Source organism: Chamaea fasciata, unplaced genomic scaffold, assembly GCF_029207755.1.
Source record: "Chamaea fasciata isolate MVZ Bird 193981 ecotype frontalis unplaced genomic scaffold, bChaFas1.0.hap1 SCAF_8, whole genome shotgun sequence".
Classification (NCBI taxonomy): domain Eukaryota; kingdom Metazoa; phylum Chordata; class Aves; order Passeriformes; family Sylviidae; genus Chamaea; species Chamaea fasciata.
The window spans coordinates 15,527,322-15,539,343 of NW_027094093.1; the positions used below are offsets into that span (position 1 = coordinate 15,527,322).

Sequence of the window (12,022 nt, forward strand, 5' to 3'; positions counted from 1 at the left end):
TTCTTTGAAGTTATCTAAATAAGTTACTTAAAACCAAACCCATCTCCCCACAAAAAAACAAACAAACAAAAAACCCAAAAAACCCCCACAACCCAAAAAAACCTCAACCAACCAAACAAAAAAAACCCAAACCAAAAAAACCCCAAAAAACCAACCAAACAACCAAACTAACCAAAACCAAAACAAAACACCAAATCCTAAACAAACAGAGACACTGACCTATATGCATGCATATACATCAGACTGCCACAGGCAACATACAGCACAGTCCTCAGGACAAGATGCCTTCACAACAAATTCAATAAAACACTGCTCTGGTTTAGCCCCTGTGCTCATGAATTAGTGAGCCAGAAGAACAGCCCGTATTTTATCAAATTCACAAAACACCCACCAAACCTTTCCAACTATTCAAAAGCCAAACAATTCCAACACAGAATCAGAAAGCATTTCCAGCATTTTTTTTTTAAAACACATACATGGCTCATGGTTACACGAGTTATTAAGATACTTTCCAGTCAGAAATCATACTGAGATGCCTCAAATGAAAGCAACGTCATTTAAAGCTAGCTTTACTGCAAATCTAAACACTGGATGCTCACAGCTAATGAGAATTTTTATACATCTTTTAAACAAAAGTAAAACATGCAAAAGCTTTAAAGAAATCAGCTAAGTGTGCTATATAACTTTCCTACAGATGAAGTGCAAGTGCTTCAGTTCCAAACCATCACTTTAAAACTAAATCACTCAGTCTTCCATGCTTAAAATTTCATTTTGTAAAACCTAACAGAAGTGCCTCCCAAGCTGGGAACTTCCTTAAAGATATTCTTTATCAAGAGACTACAACTTTGACCAACAGACACATAAATTTAGAGGCAATACTTCAGTTTATCTGTTAAACAACATACTAAGAGAAAGCATATAAAAATCACATACAGTTTTTTACTTCAGAATGAAAATCACTCTAGAAACTCAGCACTCAAAAACCCAGTTCAAACTACATGCAGACATTAAGTTGAAAGCTTCAGCATATTTTGACATTCATACAATTAATGTTTTGAGAAGGCAGTGACCAGCTATGAACAACAAACAATAGATTTTATTGTGTACATCAATCATTAATGACTACACTCCAACAAGCAGACAAAATATCAAACTTCAGTTCCAAACGTTTTGTATGCTCCTTCAATCTGCTGTATGCAATTCCTGTCTAACAGTCACCCTTCATAAACGCTAACTTTGCCTTTTGTTAACCTGAGCATATTAATTTCCTAGCACCGACCACAATTTAAGAAGCCATTACATACCTGCAGTTAGGAGGAGGATCAAGGGTTATTTCAGCTAGCTCCTTCTGGATTCTGTTGGTGAAATGAGAACAGACACAAAGCATTTGAGATAGTCTATAGAATAAATCAGGGAATTACACTGCCCTCTACCACCATGCAGTTAAATGCAAGATTGGCTTTGCCTTCAGTAATGCTAACATGGCTGCTTCCTCTTTGTTCTCAGAGGCATAAACCAAATCCCACAGCTGAGAAACTTTGCAGCTTTTTTCCTGCTCCACGCTGTATGTAAACAGAACACTTACAGCTGAGTTGGGTAGAAAATTCCCACAACTATTCAGAAAAGTGATTCTTTTTCACATCCGAGCACTTTTTACCAGGGAGATTTTCTTTTCAAGCTAATATGCAAATGAGGAGGGGGGGGGGGGGGGAGCCTGCACAGGCAGATTTGACAATGACTTTAAACCAGAGCTACAGGACCTGTGACTGAGGCTCAAGTGAACCGTGCTGGCAGCACATACACTCTTTTCACAATATTTTACCTACTACTTTGCAGAGTGTTTAAAAAATGGATTTGCAGATCTGCCAGGCTGTCTCTGTTACCGGAATAATCTCTCTGGATCAACTTTGCTTCTCTCCATACCTTCTGCTGCCTTTCCTCCTGCAACCCTATACAGTTGCTGTATCTATGTGATAAAAAGTGATACAATAACTTGAAATAAACTGTGATAACTTTACTCTATTACAAATATTCACAAGGAGTTAAGGTCTGAAAAATGAGTACTGAAAACTTCATGTCAATTTAAGTTTCCTCAGGTACATACAAGGTGCAATTTCAAAATACCCATGTTAAACTCCTCTTAAAAATATCAAGTAAGACTTCTCTTCACAAAAGGACCCATATGAGCAATACTGTGAATTTCATGCAAATAGCAGGTGTTAGAAGTTGAGCTAACAGAAACTGCTCTGGATGTCCTTGCATTAATACCAGTAAGTTCAGCCACCCTGCTGAACTATGTGAGATGCATGGATTAGACTTGCAACAATTAAGTGAAATAAAGACAAGATGGGAAAACTCAGAGCCAAAAACATGTATCTCAGGCTTGTCAAATAAAGACAAGCTACAACAAATTACAAGTGCTACACAGTAATAGCAAAACTTTTTTCTCTTTAGCCAGACCTATTTCAAAGGGTTTCTTTAACAAGCTCAAAAGTCATCAAAGTCACACAGCCATTCTCTGCAACAATTTTAACATATTTCAAAAATTATTTACTAAGTTTAAGTCCAATACAAAATTACTAAAGTGTTCCTAAAAGTCAGAACTACAACACCCATGCTGAATAAGCAAAATTTGAAGCTACTACAGCTATTTTACAACTTTTCTTGCTACAGGATACTTGTAGATATTTGCAAAAAAAAAAAAAGCAGCTCGAGGGAAAGGACTGGAAAGTTATGTTTCATCTCCAAAGACAGCTGGAATTAAAGAATTTAAAGTCTGAGTATTTCATACAGCTGATCTTTGAGAAAATTACCAGAGTATGCATCTTGAGAGTCAGACTGTCAATAAGCTTAAATGAAAGTGCAACCAATGTAGCTAAACAAAATTTCTGAAGAGTCTCATACTTAAAGGTAGAGGCTGCCTGTAGACTGTCATGGTTTAAATCCACAGATCCTAAGGGAGAAAACTCACCTAAGTTTCTCCCAAGAGAACAGCAGAATGAACCCATTCCTTCAAGGTGCGTAAGGCTGTCCTGTGCATCATCATGAAAAGCTCTCATAAGGCCCAGAGAAGCCACTGGGGTTTTACAACTTCTTTAATTAGAGAGCACTCATCAGTCTACAGACCTGTCATCAGTCTACAGACCATAATAAAGTACTCCGCGAGGACTCCACCCTATACCAATCAGGCATGGAAACCTAACTCAGAAAAAGTGCCAAAGCTCTCTCACACATGCTGCAAATAAAAAATGTACCTAGGTGCCCCCATCCCAGTCAGCCTGTAAGGTACCAAGTTCTGTACCAACTCTTCTAAAGACACAGGACAAGTCTGCGTAACTGTTACCCCAACAAGACTTGGATTAATTAAAACACTGCTTAGCAGGCTCCTGTACTACCAAAGTCGATAGTTCCACTCCCTTCCACACAGTTTGACAAGAATCCCTCTGCCTGACAAGTGCAGTGCAAGTACTCTGACTCCAAACACTGTGCAGAAATACTGCAGGATGTTTCACTCTCCCCTTTACCTTTTTGCACTAGTAGATAGCTTAGCAGTAGTTTTGCTGGATAGTTTGGTGTTCTTCTTCTGCTGGGTGGCAGAGGGTTTTCGTTCTTCTTGCTCTTCAGGTTCAGGTGCAGGCGGATCCCTCTGATCAGCATCTGAACTACCACTGCTGGTACTTGGACTCTCATCGTCTGACCTCTGCCTATCACTGGACATCGTGGGGAACTTTTTGGGGAAGAAAAAGAGGCAGAATTAATACACATGGAAGGACTCTCTCTCGTCATTCCCTAAGTTCCACTGACCTCTGCCTATCACTGGACAGCACGTGAAACTTTTTTGGGGAAAAAAAGAAGCAGAGTTCATACAACAGGCAAGACTCTCTTGGCATTCCCCAAGTTCCAGAAAACTTTGAATAGGTGGCAAGTCGGCTTCAGTGAGAAATTAATCAAAATATACTTCTTTGTCTCATACCCAAGGGCTGGAGTTTGACAGCTACAAAGCAATATTTACACTTCTGAAAATACAGATATTTCCAATTTTTAAACCCACTCGCATTTTTTTCATACTTTAAACAATATGCCAATTGTCGACTTTGTTCTAAGGCATGAGACAGATTTAGCAGGGTACTTAGGCAATGAACATTAATAACTTATGACACACTGTAAATAACAGACCTCACTGAAAATGTTTTTTAAAAAGTCACTAATAACCTGTAAATATTTACACTGGAGCAGAGCATTTTATTGGGTCTAAACGCCAGATCCCCCCTCTTCCCCTCTCTCCGAGAAAATACACTGCCAGTAACACTTGGGTTGATTTCAGATGGAAATGTACACTTGCTCTGAGCATTTAAAGGGCTGGCACGGGGGGGGGGGGGGTGGGGGGGGGGTGTGAAACGAGGTTTGGATTTTTGTTGGTAGTAGGGCATTTTTTTTAGAAAGGAGAAAAGCCCCACGATGCATTTAAAGCCACTGGGGTAGCAGCAGCCCCGGTTATTTACATGGCCAGCAGCGAGAACTGCATTTGGCCACCACAGAGCTGCCGGAGGGGGAAGAAGCATAATTCAAACTGCACCTTCTGCACAGCTCTCCCCGCCGCCGCTCCCCGCGCAGCTCCGCCAGGCAGACCGACATTTTTCCGCCGATCGGGAAAGGCGGGGGGGTGGGGGGGGGGGGAGAAGGAGGGGGCTGCCCCGGCGGCCGGGGGGGCCCGAGGAGGAGCGGCGGGAGCTGCGGCAGGGCTGGATCCAGGCGGCCGCCCGGCCGCGCTTTGTGGGGAGCGCCAGCCCGCCTCGGCTCGGCTCGGCTCGGCTCGGCTCGGCTCGGCGGGCGGCGGCGGCGGCTCGCCCGGCCCCGCTCCGCACCGTGCGTGTGCACCAAGTGAGGCGTGAACTCGGGCCGGCCCCGCGCCCCCGGCCGCCGCCAGGCAGCGAGCGCCGAAAACAAGAACAAAGCTCCTCTACCAGCCCCCCCGCCTCCTCCCCGCCTCCCCCCACCGCGCTCGCCCAGCCGCCGCGGCGGCCGCCTCGCCCGCCGCTCCCTTACCTTCGCCGGCGTCCTGTCCCGCTGCTGGGTCGGAGGGGCGGGATGGCGGGGGGCCGGGCCGGGCCCGCGGCGCCCGAGGAGGGGACGGAGGCGGCCGGGGGGCTCTACGGCGGCGGCGGCGGCTCTGTGGCCGGGCAGTGTGGAACATTGAGAGCCGGAGCAGGGGGGGGACGGGGGGAGGCGCGGTGCGGCCCCGCGGCCGGCGGGTGGCGCTGGCGGGCCCCGCTCTGCGGCGCGGGCTCCCGCGGCGGGCCGGGGGGCCGGGGCGGGGGGCGGCGGGCGCGCGCCGCGGAGCGGAGGCGGGGAGGGGGCCCGGCCGCCCCCGGCCTCCCCCCGCCCCGCCCGGGCTCCCCCGCCCGCCCGCGGCCGCCGGCGGAGCTCCCGGCGGGCGGGGGAGGGGAGAGGGGGCGCTCGCTCCCGCCTGCCGGCCGCCGGGGGGCGCGCAGGCGCGCTCCCGCCGCGGCCGGGAGCGCGCGTGCTCCGGGCCGGGCAAGGACAAAGCGGCGGCCCGGGGATGGCGGGGGGGAATCGCCCCTCGACGGCCGCTCGTCCCGGCCGGGCGTCACCCGCGGCCGTCAGCTGAGCCCGGCTCCCGAGGGGCTCCAGCCTCCGGCTCGCCGGGCCGGTGCCCAGCGACGGCCGTGCCCGGGGGTCGTGGGGTCTGCACAGCCCTCGGCCTGGTCGCCCTCACACCTCACGGGCCTCGGCTCGTGCCTTGTGTGAGGACAGGGACACGCAGGGACGGGACCCTTGGTGGGTGGTTTCTCACCCCGCCACCACAAATGCCTGCCCTTGGCACTTTGTCACACGTGGGAGCTGGAGAAACACCGGCCACCCTGCAGCCTCACCACTCTGAATAGGAATATTCAGCATCAAGACCAGAGTTAGTTGTTCTGCGAACAGCCAAAATCACAAATGTTTTAAAGAGGAAAGGGCATAATTGATAGCAATTGTGGTGTCACAGAAAGGTGGTTTAATGTGGAGATGTAGTTTAGTTTTTGGCCCGTCCCAAATACACAGTGGTGGTGTGCGCTGAAACAGCTTCTCACACTGTCTGCCCAAAGCAATCCACCAATTCAGAGAACATAAATACTCCAATCTTAGAGCTTGATCACGCTGGCATTAAAATTCAGTTTCTTTATGAAACATCTTGCCTAAAGAAGACGAGATTGAGGTGGTGGATAGCTGCCTTCTGCGGAGCAGAAATTAACAATTACTATGTTTGCGAAATTTACGTGAAATCTCCAGACTAACAGTTGCTGTCCAGCACGAGGGCTTTTGCTTAGACAGCTGTCATTATCAGCAGCCTAATGACTTAAAACTCCACTGTATTTTCTCAGCTTGTGCAAGATCAAGGGGTCGGAGAGCATATACCATGCTCTGGAGGGAATAAGCAGTCGGTGCATCAAGGAATAGCCTTCTCTGGGGTTAGCTGAAGTTAGCTCAGTTGAAAAGTATACTGAAGATTTGGCAGGAAAGTTGAATGATGTGATGTGGAGGAATACTGGAGGTTTGTTTGTTAAAGTAGGCTGTAGAGAATTCCCAGCTCACCACTACAGGCAATTTGCCCCTGAGGTATGCTGTAGAAAATTCCTAGCATAAACAGTATCTAGCATGATGAGCAATCTGGGCATAATTAGTAAAAAGGAAGCATGGCAATTTCAAAAATCTATCAGTCAGCACTGGGAGCCTTTCCCCCTCCCCTCCTCCCGTTCTGTTGATGATGCTCAAGATGAAGCTTGCTGGAACTTTGAAAGTCAGGATTAAATCTTTAAAATTATTTCAGGTGAAAATTTGCAGTCCTCCTAAAAAAGTAGAAGAATGTACATCTACAGAATGAAAGTAAGTGGATTGGCCAAGAGTTGCACACCACATAAGCTACATGTGTAGCTTTTGTGGCTTTCAGGATACAAAGTGAAAATAAGTGAGCCCAGTTAATGGAGACTAATAGAAAAATAGATTTTATTTTTTTCCCAGCATTTTTTTAAGATATTAAAATGAATTTACCCACAGCAATACATGGACATAACAGGTATTTATTTGATTGAATATCCATTCATTTGACATCAGGTCTCAAGGGATGACGCTTTGTTCTTATGAGGTTGTATGTTCCTTGGGTATGTTTGTTATGTTGTCATCCACAGAAAGAAGGCTGCACTGAAAGGTACAGTTTGAAGGAGAGGAAGAAATGACAATTTTAATAGCCATTGATACAAATCTACATATAATCATCTCTGTGACTTTGCATATCCCTCATAATTTGACTTCAGTGTAATTTTAACTGATGTACCATCATGACTGTGTTTTCTCTGCCAGTTGATTGTGTGCTCAAATTGTGGAAGGGCAACTGGCATTGCAGAGCCAATGTAGCAAGTACTGGGCACTCGGGGTGAGGCCTACTTTTTTTTACCAATCAGTTACCTTTGTTCCTTGTGTTTTGTTGCTTTTGTGTTCTTTGGAGGTTTTTTAGAAGCCCTGTTTGCAAAGGTGGTAGATTGGTAGATGCTATCTTCAGAAGCCCAGTGTCTTTTTGGGTCTGTCTCCCTCCCTGTTCTGTCAGAGCACAGGTATGAAGCTTCTGTTATCACACAGAAGTTGAACAGCTGCCTTGGACTGCACAGACATCTGAAAATATGTCTCTAGGTTTAGGAATTCACAGTGGAGTCTCCTCCCTCTGACGTGAAGTGCTTCAACAGCAAACAATGGGACCAAAACTAGGTGAAAAGCATTTTGATCTCCTGGCCCAAATCATTTTAAGGGTGCACAGATGGTAAAATAAGGCCAGCATACATTTTTCATGATTAAGAGCAGCTCAACTGAAAATGCTACTCAATGTTTACAGTTGTATACTTCATCTTCTTTATCACAAAGTCATTGTTTCCTGACAGTAAATTCAACTCCCCCTGGAAATGCATCTCTCTGTCCTAAGTGTATTCCCATTCCAGGTTGTGTTATAGCCCTTGCTGGAGCCCTACTACAGCACCCTATTACAGTGCTACAGATAGATGGGCACAAGCTGCAGAACCAGGAAATGAACAATTTTATTTTATTTTTAAGTGGATGGGATAAAATTTAGATTGTGTTTTATTAGTAGTTGGTGTCATAGTAGAAACTTGTGCTGCTTGTGAGGTAGCTCTTCTTCAAAAATTCAGCGTGTCTTTTCCCAAGATATTAACAATTTTAACAGAGAGTTCTAGGAAAGCTGATTAGGCAAAAATCTTGGGCCAAGAAGGGATGTAGTGACTTATACAGAAGGGCGTACAGGAAGCCTGCAGTAGCTGCAGCTCATGCTGACGTGCCTTCACCATAAATGGGATTATTCTTACGTTGTGATGCTGTGGATTCTTTGGGCTTTATGAAGGAAAAATACACCCCTAAAGAACATTGTCTCTACTATGTTTCATTTGTGTTCTCAGGAATTTACAGGAATGGCAGAGGTAAGTTTTTTGAGAAATGAAGTCAATGTGGCAGTGGGCCGGAACCAGCCATTAGGAAATCACCTCCTGGTCCCTTTGTCAGCTGCTGTTTAGCCCATCTGTTGGTTTTGTGTTGCCACCTTACAAGGTTTGGCATGGGAATATGGTGGCGGAAGGATGGGAAGGGGGCGGGGCAGAAAATATGAAGGCAAGAGCCAGAACACTGCTGTGCTTCAATTGTTGTTTGAAGAATGACTTTTTGGAGGCTGCTGGAGCTCAGCAGTAATCTTGAGACTGTTTTAATGGAGCCTGTCATGAGGCCTGGAACTTGGGATTCTTACAGGACTTTTCAGGATATCTTTCCTTCTCTGAATCCTTACATGCTTGAATAGAATCAGGAGGAGAATTTTGCCAACTTGTTTTCTAACGCAGGAGTTAGCTGTTTAGCTAGGATTCTTTATAACATTGAATCCTACTGTATCTAAATCCATAGAAAAATACTTAGCATTCACTAAAGCACTACAGATATTAATTAATCTTCATCATAATCCTAAGAAGTAGACAGTAAGTCCTACTGTTCAGCATACATTGTATTTGACAGTTGTATCTTACACACTGGAAGACTAAATGGTCAGTTAGCTACTGGTTTTTAATGGGCAGATTAGCATTAAGTGCTTCAAAACCTAACAGATAAATGCATGCTTTCGAAGCACAAAGTCATACAGATATGTTTGTATTACAGTGTTCCCATGGGGTTCTTGTGTCCTGTTGTGTAAATTCTTGTGTGTGGATTATTGATGCAAGGAAAGAACAGTGGCCCCATTGGAGTTCCTGTAGTCATTTATATGAATTCAGTGCTTTGTGTGTCAAATGAGTATCAGTGTTTTAAAAAAAATCCATAGTTCATTTTTTGTTGAAAGCAGCTTGGAAAGGGGCTTGTATTCACCAGCTTTTCATCACTACAGTTTTCATTTTGCTTGGAAAACTTCAGGAAAAACAAGAAAACTTAGAGAAAATTCAGGTGGAATTGTTCTTGGCTACTGGACAAAAGTAATTTGACTTTTGTAAGGATATTTCCCTTAGTACTTAAGTGTTATTTCATCTGTAAGCAAGAGGATTTTTTCCCTTGAAATTTTAATTGTAAATTTCTCCTTGATGTATTGATATGTGTAGTTACAGTTGCTTTTATACATTTAATTTCTAGTGCAGTGTCTTGAATATTTGTCTGCAGTAGAGTAAAATGTAAATACTGGCAGACTTTTACCTGTAGCAAAGTGTGAGAAAAATAGGTCTTTAAGTAACTTCATAAATTCCGTTAAATGATTCTGTGGTGTATATTCAGCAGTATAGTGTGTAAGTCATAAGTTAGGGAGAGTGTGGCTCTACAGATACAACCCTGGCAGACCAGCATTTCTGGGAAGCTTTCAGTGTGAAATCTGCCCCTTTTCTGCTCACGGGGTGTACTAAAATACATTCTTGTTGTCATTCGTGTTGTCATTCTTGGTGTCTGTGATAATCTGCTATGAAAGCTCTAATAGTGAATAATGTTGAAGGCCTAGTAAAAATTACATTTCCCTGTTACAAATAGAGACATTCCACCCCTAAACTTTCTCATATGGAATTATGTGTAAGTCTACACATAAGCTTATGTCTTAGTGCTATCTACAGACTGCTTAGATTGGAAACCTTTGGCTCCATAAAAGCTCTGGCTCCAAAAGATCACAGTTTGAGTGAAAGAAGAAAGTGAAAAGGCTGGTAGTAATCGAGCTGATATCCTCGTTCATGGCAGCCAAGGGAAGGCAAGATAATTATAAAGTCAAATTCACCTGATCAAGTTGAGGTCAGAAAGAAACGTACACATGAGGCAGACATTATTCATAAGCTGATGGATGTTTTTATAGAGAAGTAATAATTAAAAAGTACATGACTAAATTGGCCCATCCTGAGTGTGTTATTAAGAAAAAGGATCCTGGACAGCTCCTTACTGTCTCAGTTTGACTAACCTATTTATTTCCCTGGGGTTAGGTAAGTAAAAGATTTCCTTCATAGCCTTTAGGCCTGGTGACGGTTGGCTCAAATAGCTTCATCTGGTTTATCAGCATTTTGACACTTCAGTCCCCATCAGGCTCTTCGAATTCTGACATCCCATTGAAGAAGGAACCCATCAACATTTAAAGAAAATCTTACAAATTTCCTAAGAGCCATCACACCTTCTAGTGATGAGTCACAGTGCTTTACATTTGCCTGCCTGGAAAGCTGGGGACACTTCTGAAAGCACCCTAATTATAGGGTAGAGCCTGTACATATTTCCCATATTCATGTCTGCACTGTGTAAAGACTGGCTTGACTAATGCTGTTTTGCAATTAAGAAAAGCAATACCTTTTTTAGCTTATGAAGATCAGGATTACCAATGACTCCTGTGGGATAGCTTTGTGGCATCTTGCTTTTTGACTAGGAACAAAAAAACTAGCTGCATTTGTGCACTCCCTTCATGTACAGGAACGCTGATTTCCCACAAAGGGACAGGAAAGTCAGGTCAGTGCCCTATCATGATAAATCACCCCTGCAAATAACTGGGCAGGGCTGGTCCTCCAGAGGTCTGACTCAGCGTGCTGGGCAGTTTCTACAGTAGCAGAAGGTGTTGCAACTCCCAGCAGTTTCTCTTGTGCCCTGGTCAGTGGGACGTGTTCCCGTAGTGGGACTTGTGTCTAGTGTTTCCAGTTGCAGCAGGAGAAGGAATCTCCATCCATGGTGGTGGTGAGGGCTGAGAGGGGAGGGGAGGGCAGCCTCAGCTAAAGTGCTCCCACATACTTGATCTGCTACCTCCTGTGCTGGAGCAGTTGCCTACAAGCAGAGAGCCTGAGTGGTGAGGTCTCAAATAATTGCAGCCAAAGCTATCTAAGATGGAAAATCAGGCCCTGAAAATACAGTGGCAAAACTCAAGAGCAAGAAAGGATTGGATCCTCAGGGCAAGTGGATGCCTTCTGTGTGTCATTCAGTATGTTGAAATGTTGCTCTGAAGTATTTGAGTGGTGAAGTGATGCAAACTTAGAATTGAGCTGCTTTAATGTTACAGTCATTTTTATCACCCTGTGTGTGTGATGTCAAGATGTCACTATCTTCAAGTAGCTCATTTAGTATCACCAGCCAGAAATCTTTGCACAGGAAAGAAGTTATGATTAGGAGGTGTGAGACCAGTCTGATTTTGGTCTTATCCCATGGTTTCAACAACAAACACTTCTTTGAGCTTTTGTTCCTTTTTGTAATGAGAATTTCTGTTTTACAATTTGGAGCAGCATCCTCTTTCCGAGTGAGAACTGCACCAGGTGCTCTCTGGAGTCCTTCACTGCTGCTCGGCTGGCTGGGTAGCAGCTGATGGATGAGTGTCCTTCCTGGCCTCCCAGCAGAGAATGAGAGACCAAGGATGTTCTCTGTGCCTCTGTGGAGCACAGCTGCACTGCTGAAGGAAAGTATTTCTCACTTTTTTTAAATTTTATTTTATTTTATTTTTCCTTAAATAGCCATTGTGTAATTTCCCTACCTCTGTTCACATGTATGT

General features: G+C 44.6%; 1 protein-coding gene across 2 annotated transcripts in view; it reads right to left on the reverse strand.

Moving 5' to 3' along the window:
* Positions 1-5,234, reverse strand: part of UBE2E3 (ubiquitin conjugating enzyme E2 E3) — a 55,310-nt gene extending 50,076 nt beyond the window's left edge. Inside the window, exons 1-3 of one of the 2 annotated variants that reach the window (XM_066189815.1) lie at positions 5,047-5,234; positions 3,525-3,727; positions 1,305-1,355 (exon numbers count right to left, since the gene is read on the reverse strand). In XM_066189815.1, the coding sequence (XP_066045912.1) occupies positions 1,305-1,355; positions 3,525-3,718 (245 nt within the window). In that variant the 5' untranslated portion in view covers positions 3,719-3,727; positions 5,047-5,234. Of the gene's footprint in view, positions 1-1,304; positions 1,356-3,524; positions 3,728-4,576; positions 4,597-5,046 lie in introns of those variants that run through there. The other variant, XM_066189816.1, reaches the window with a different exon arrangement.
* Positions 5,235-12,022: the final 6,788 nt, after the last annotated feature.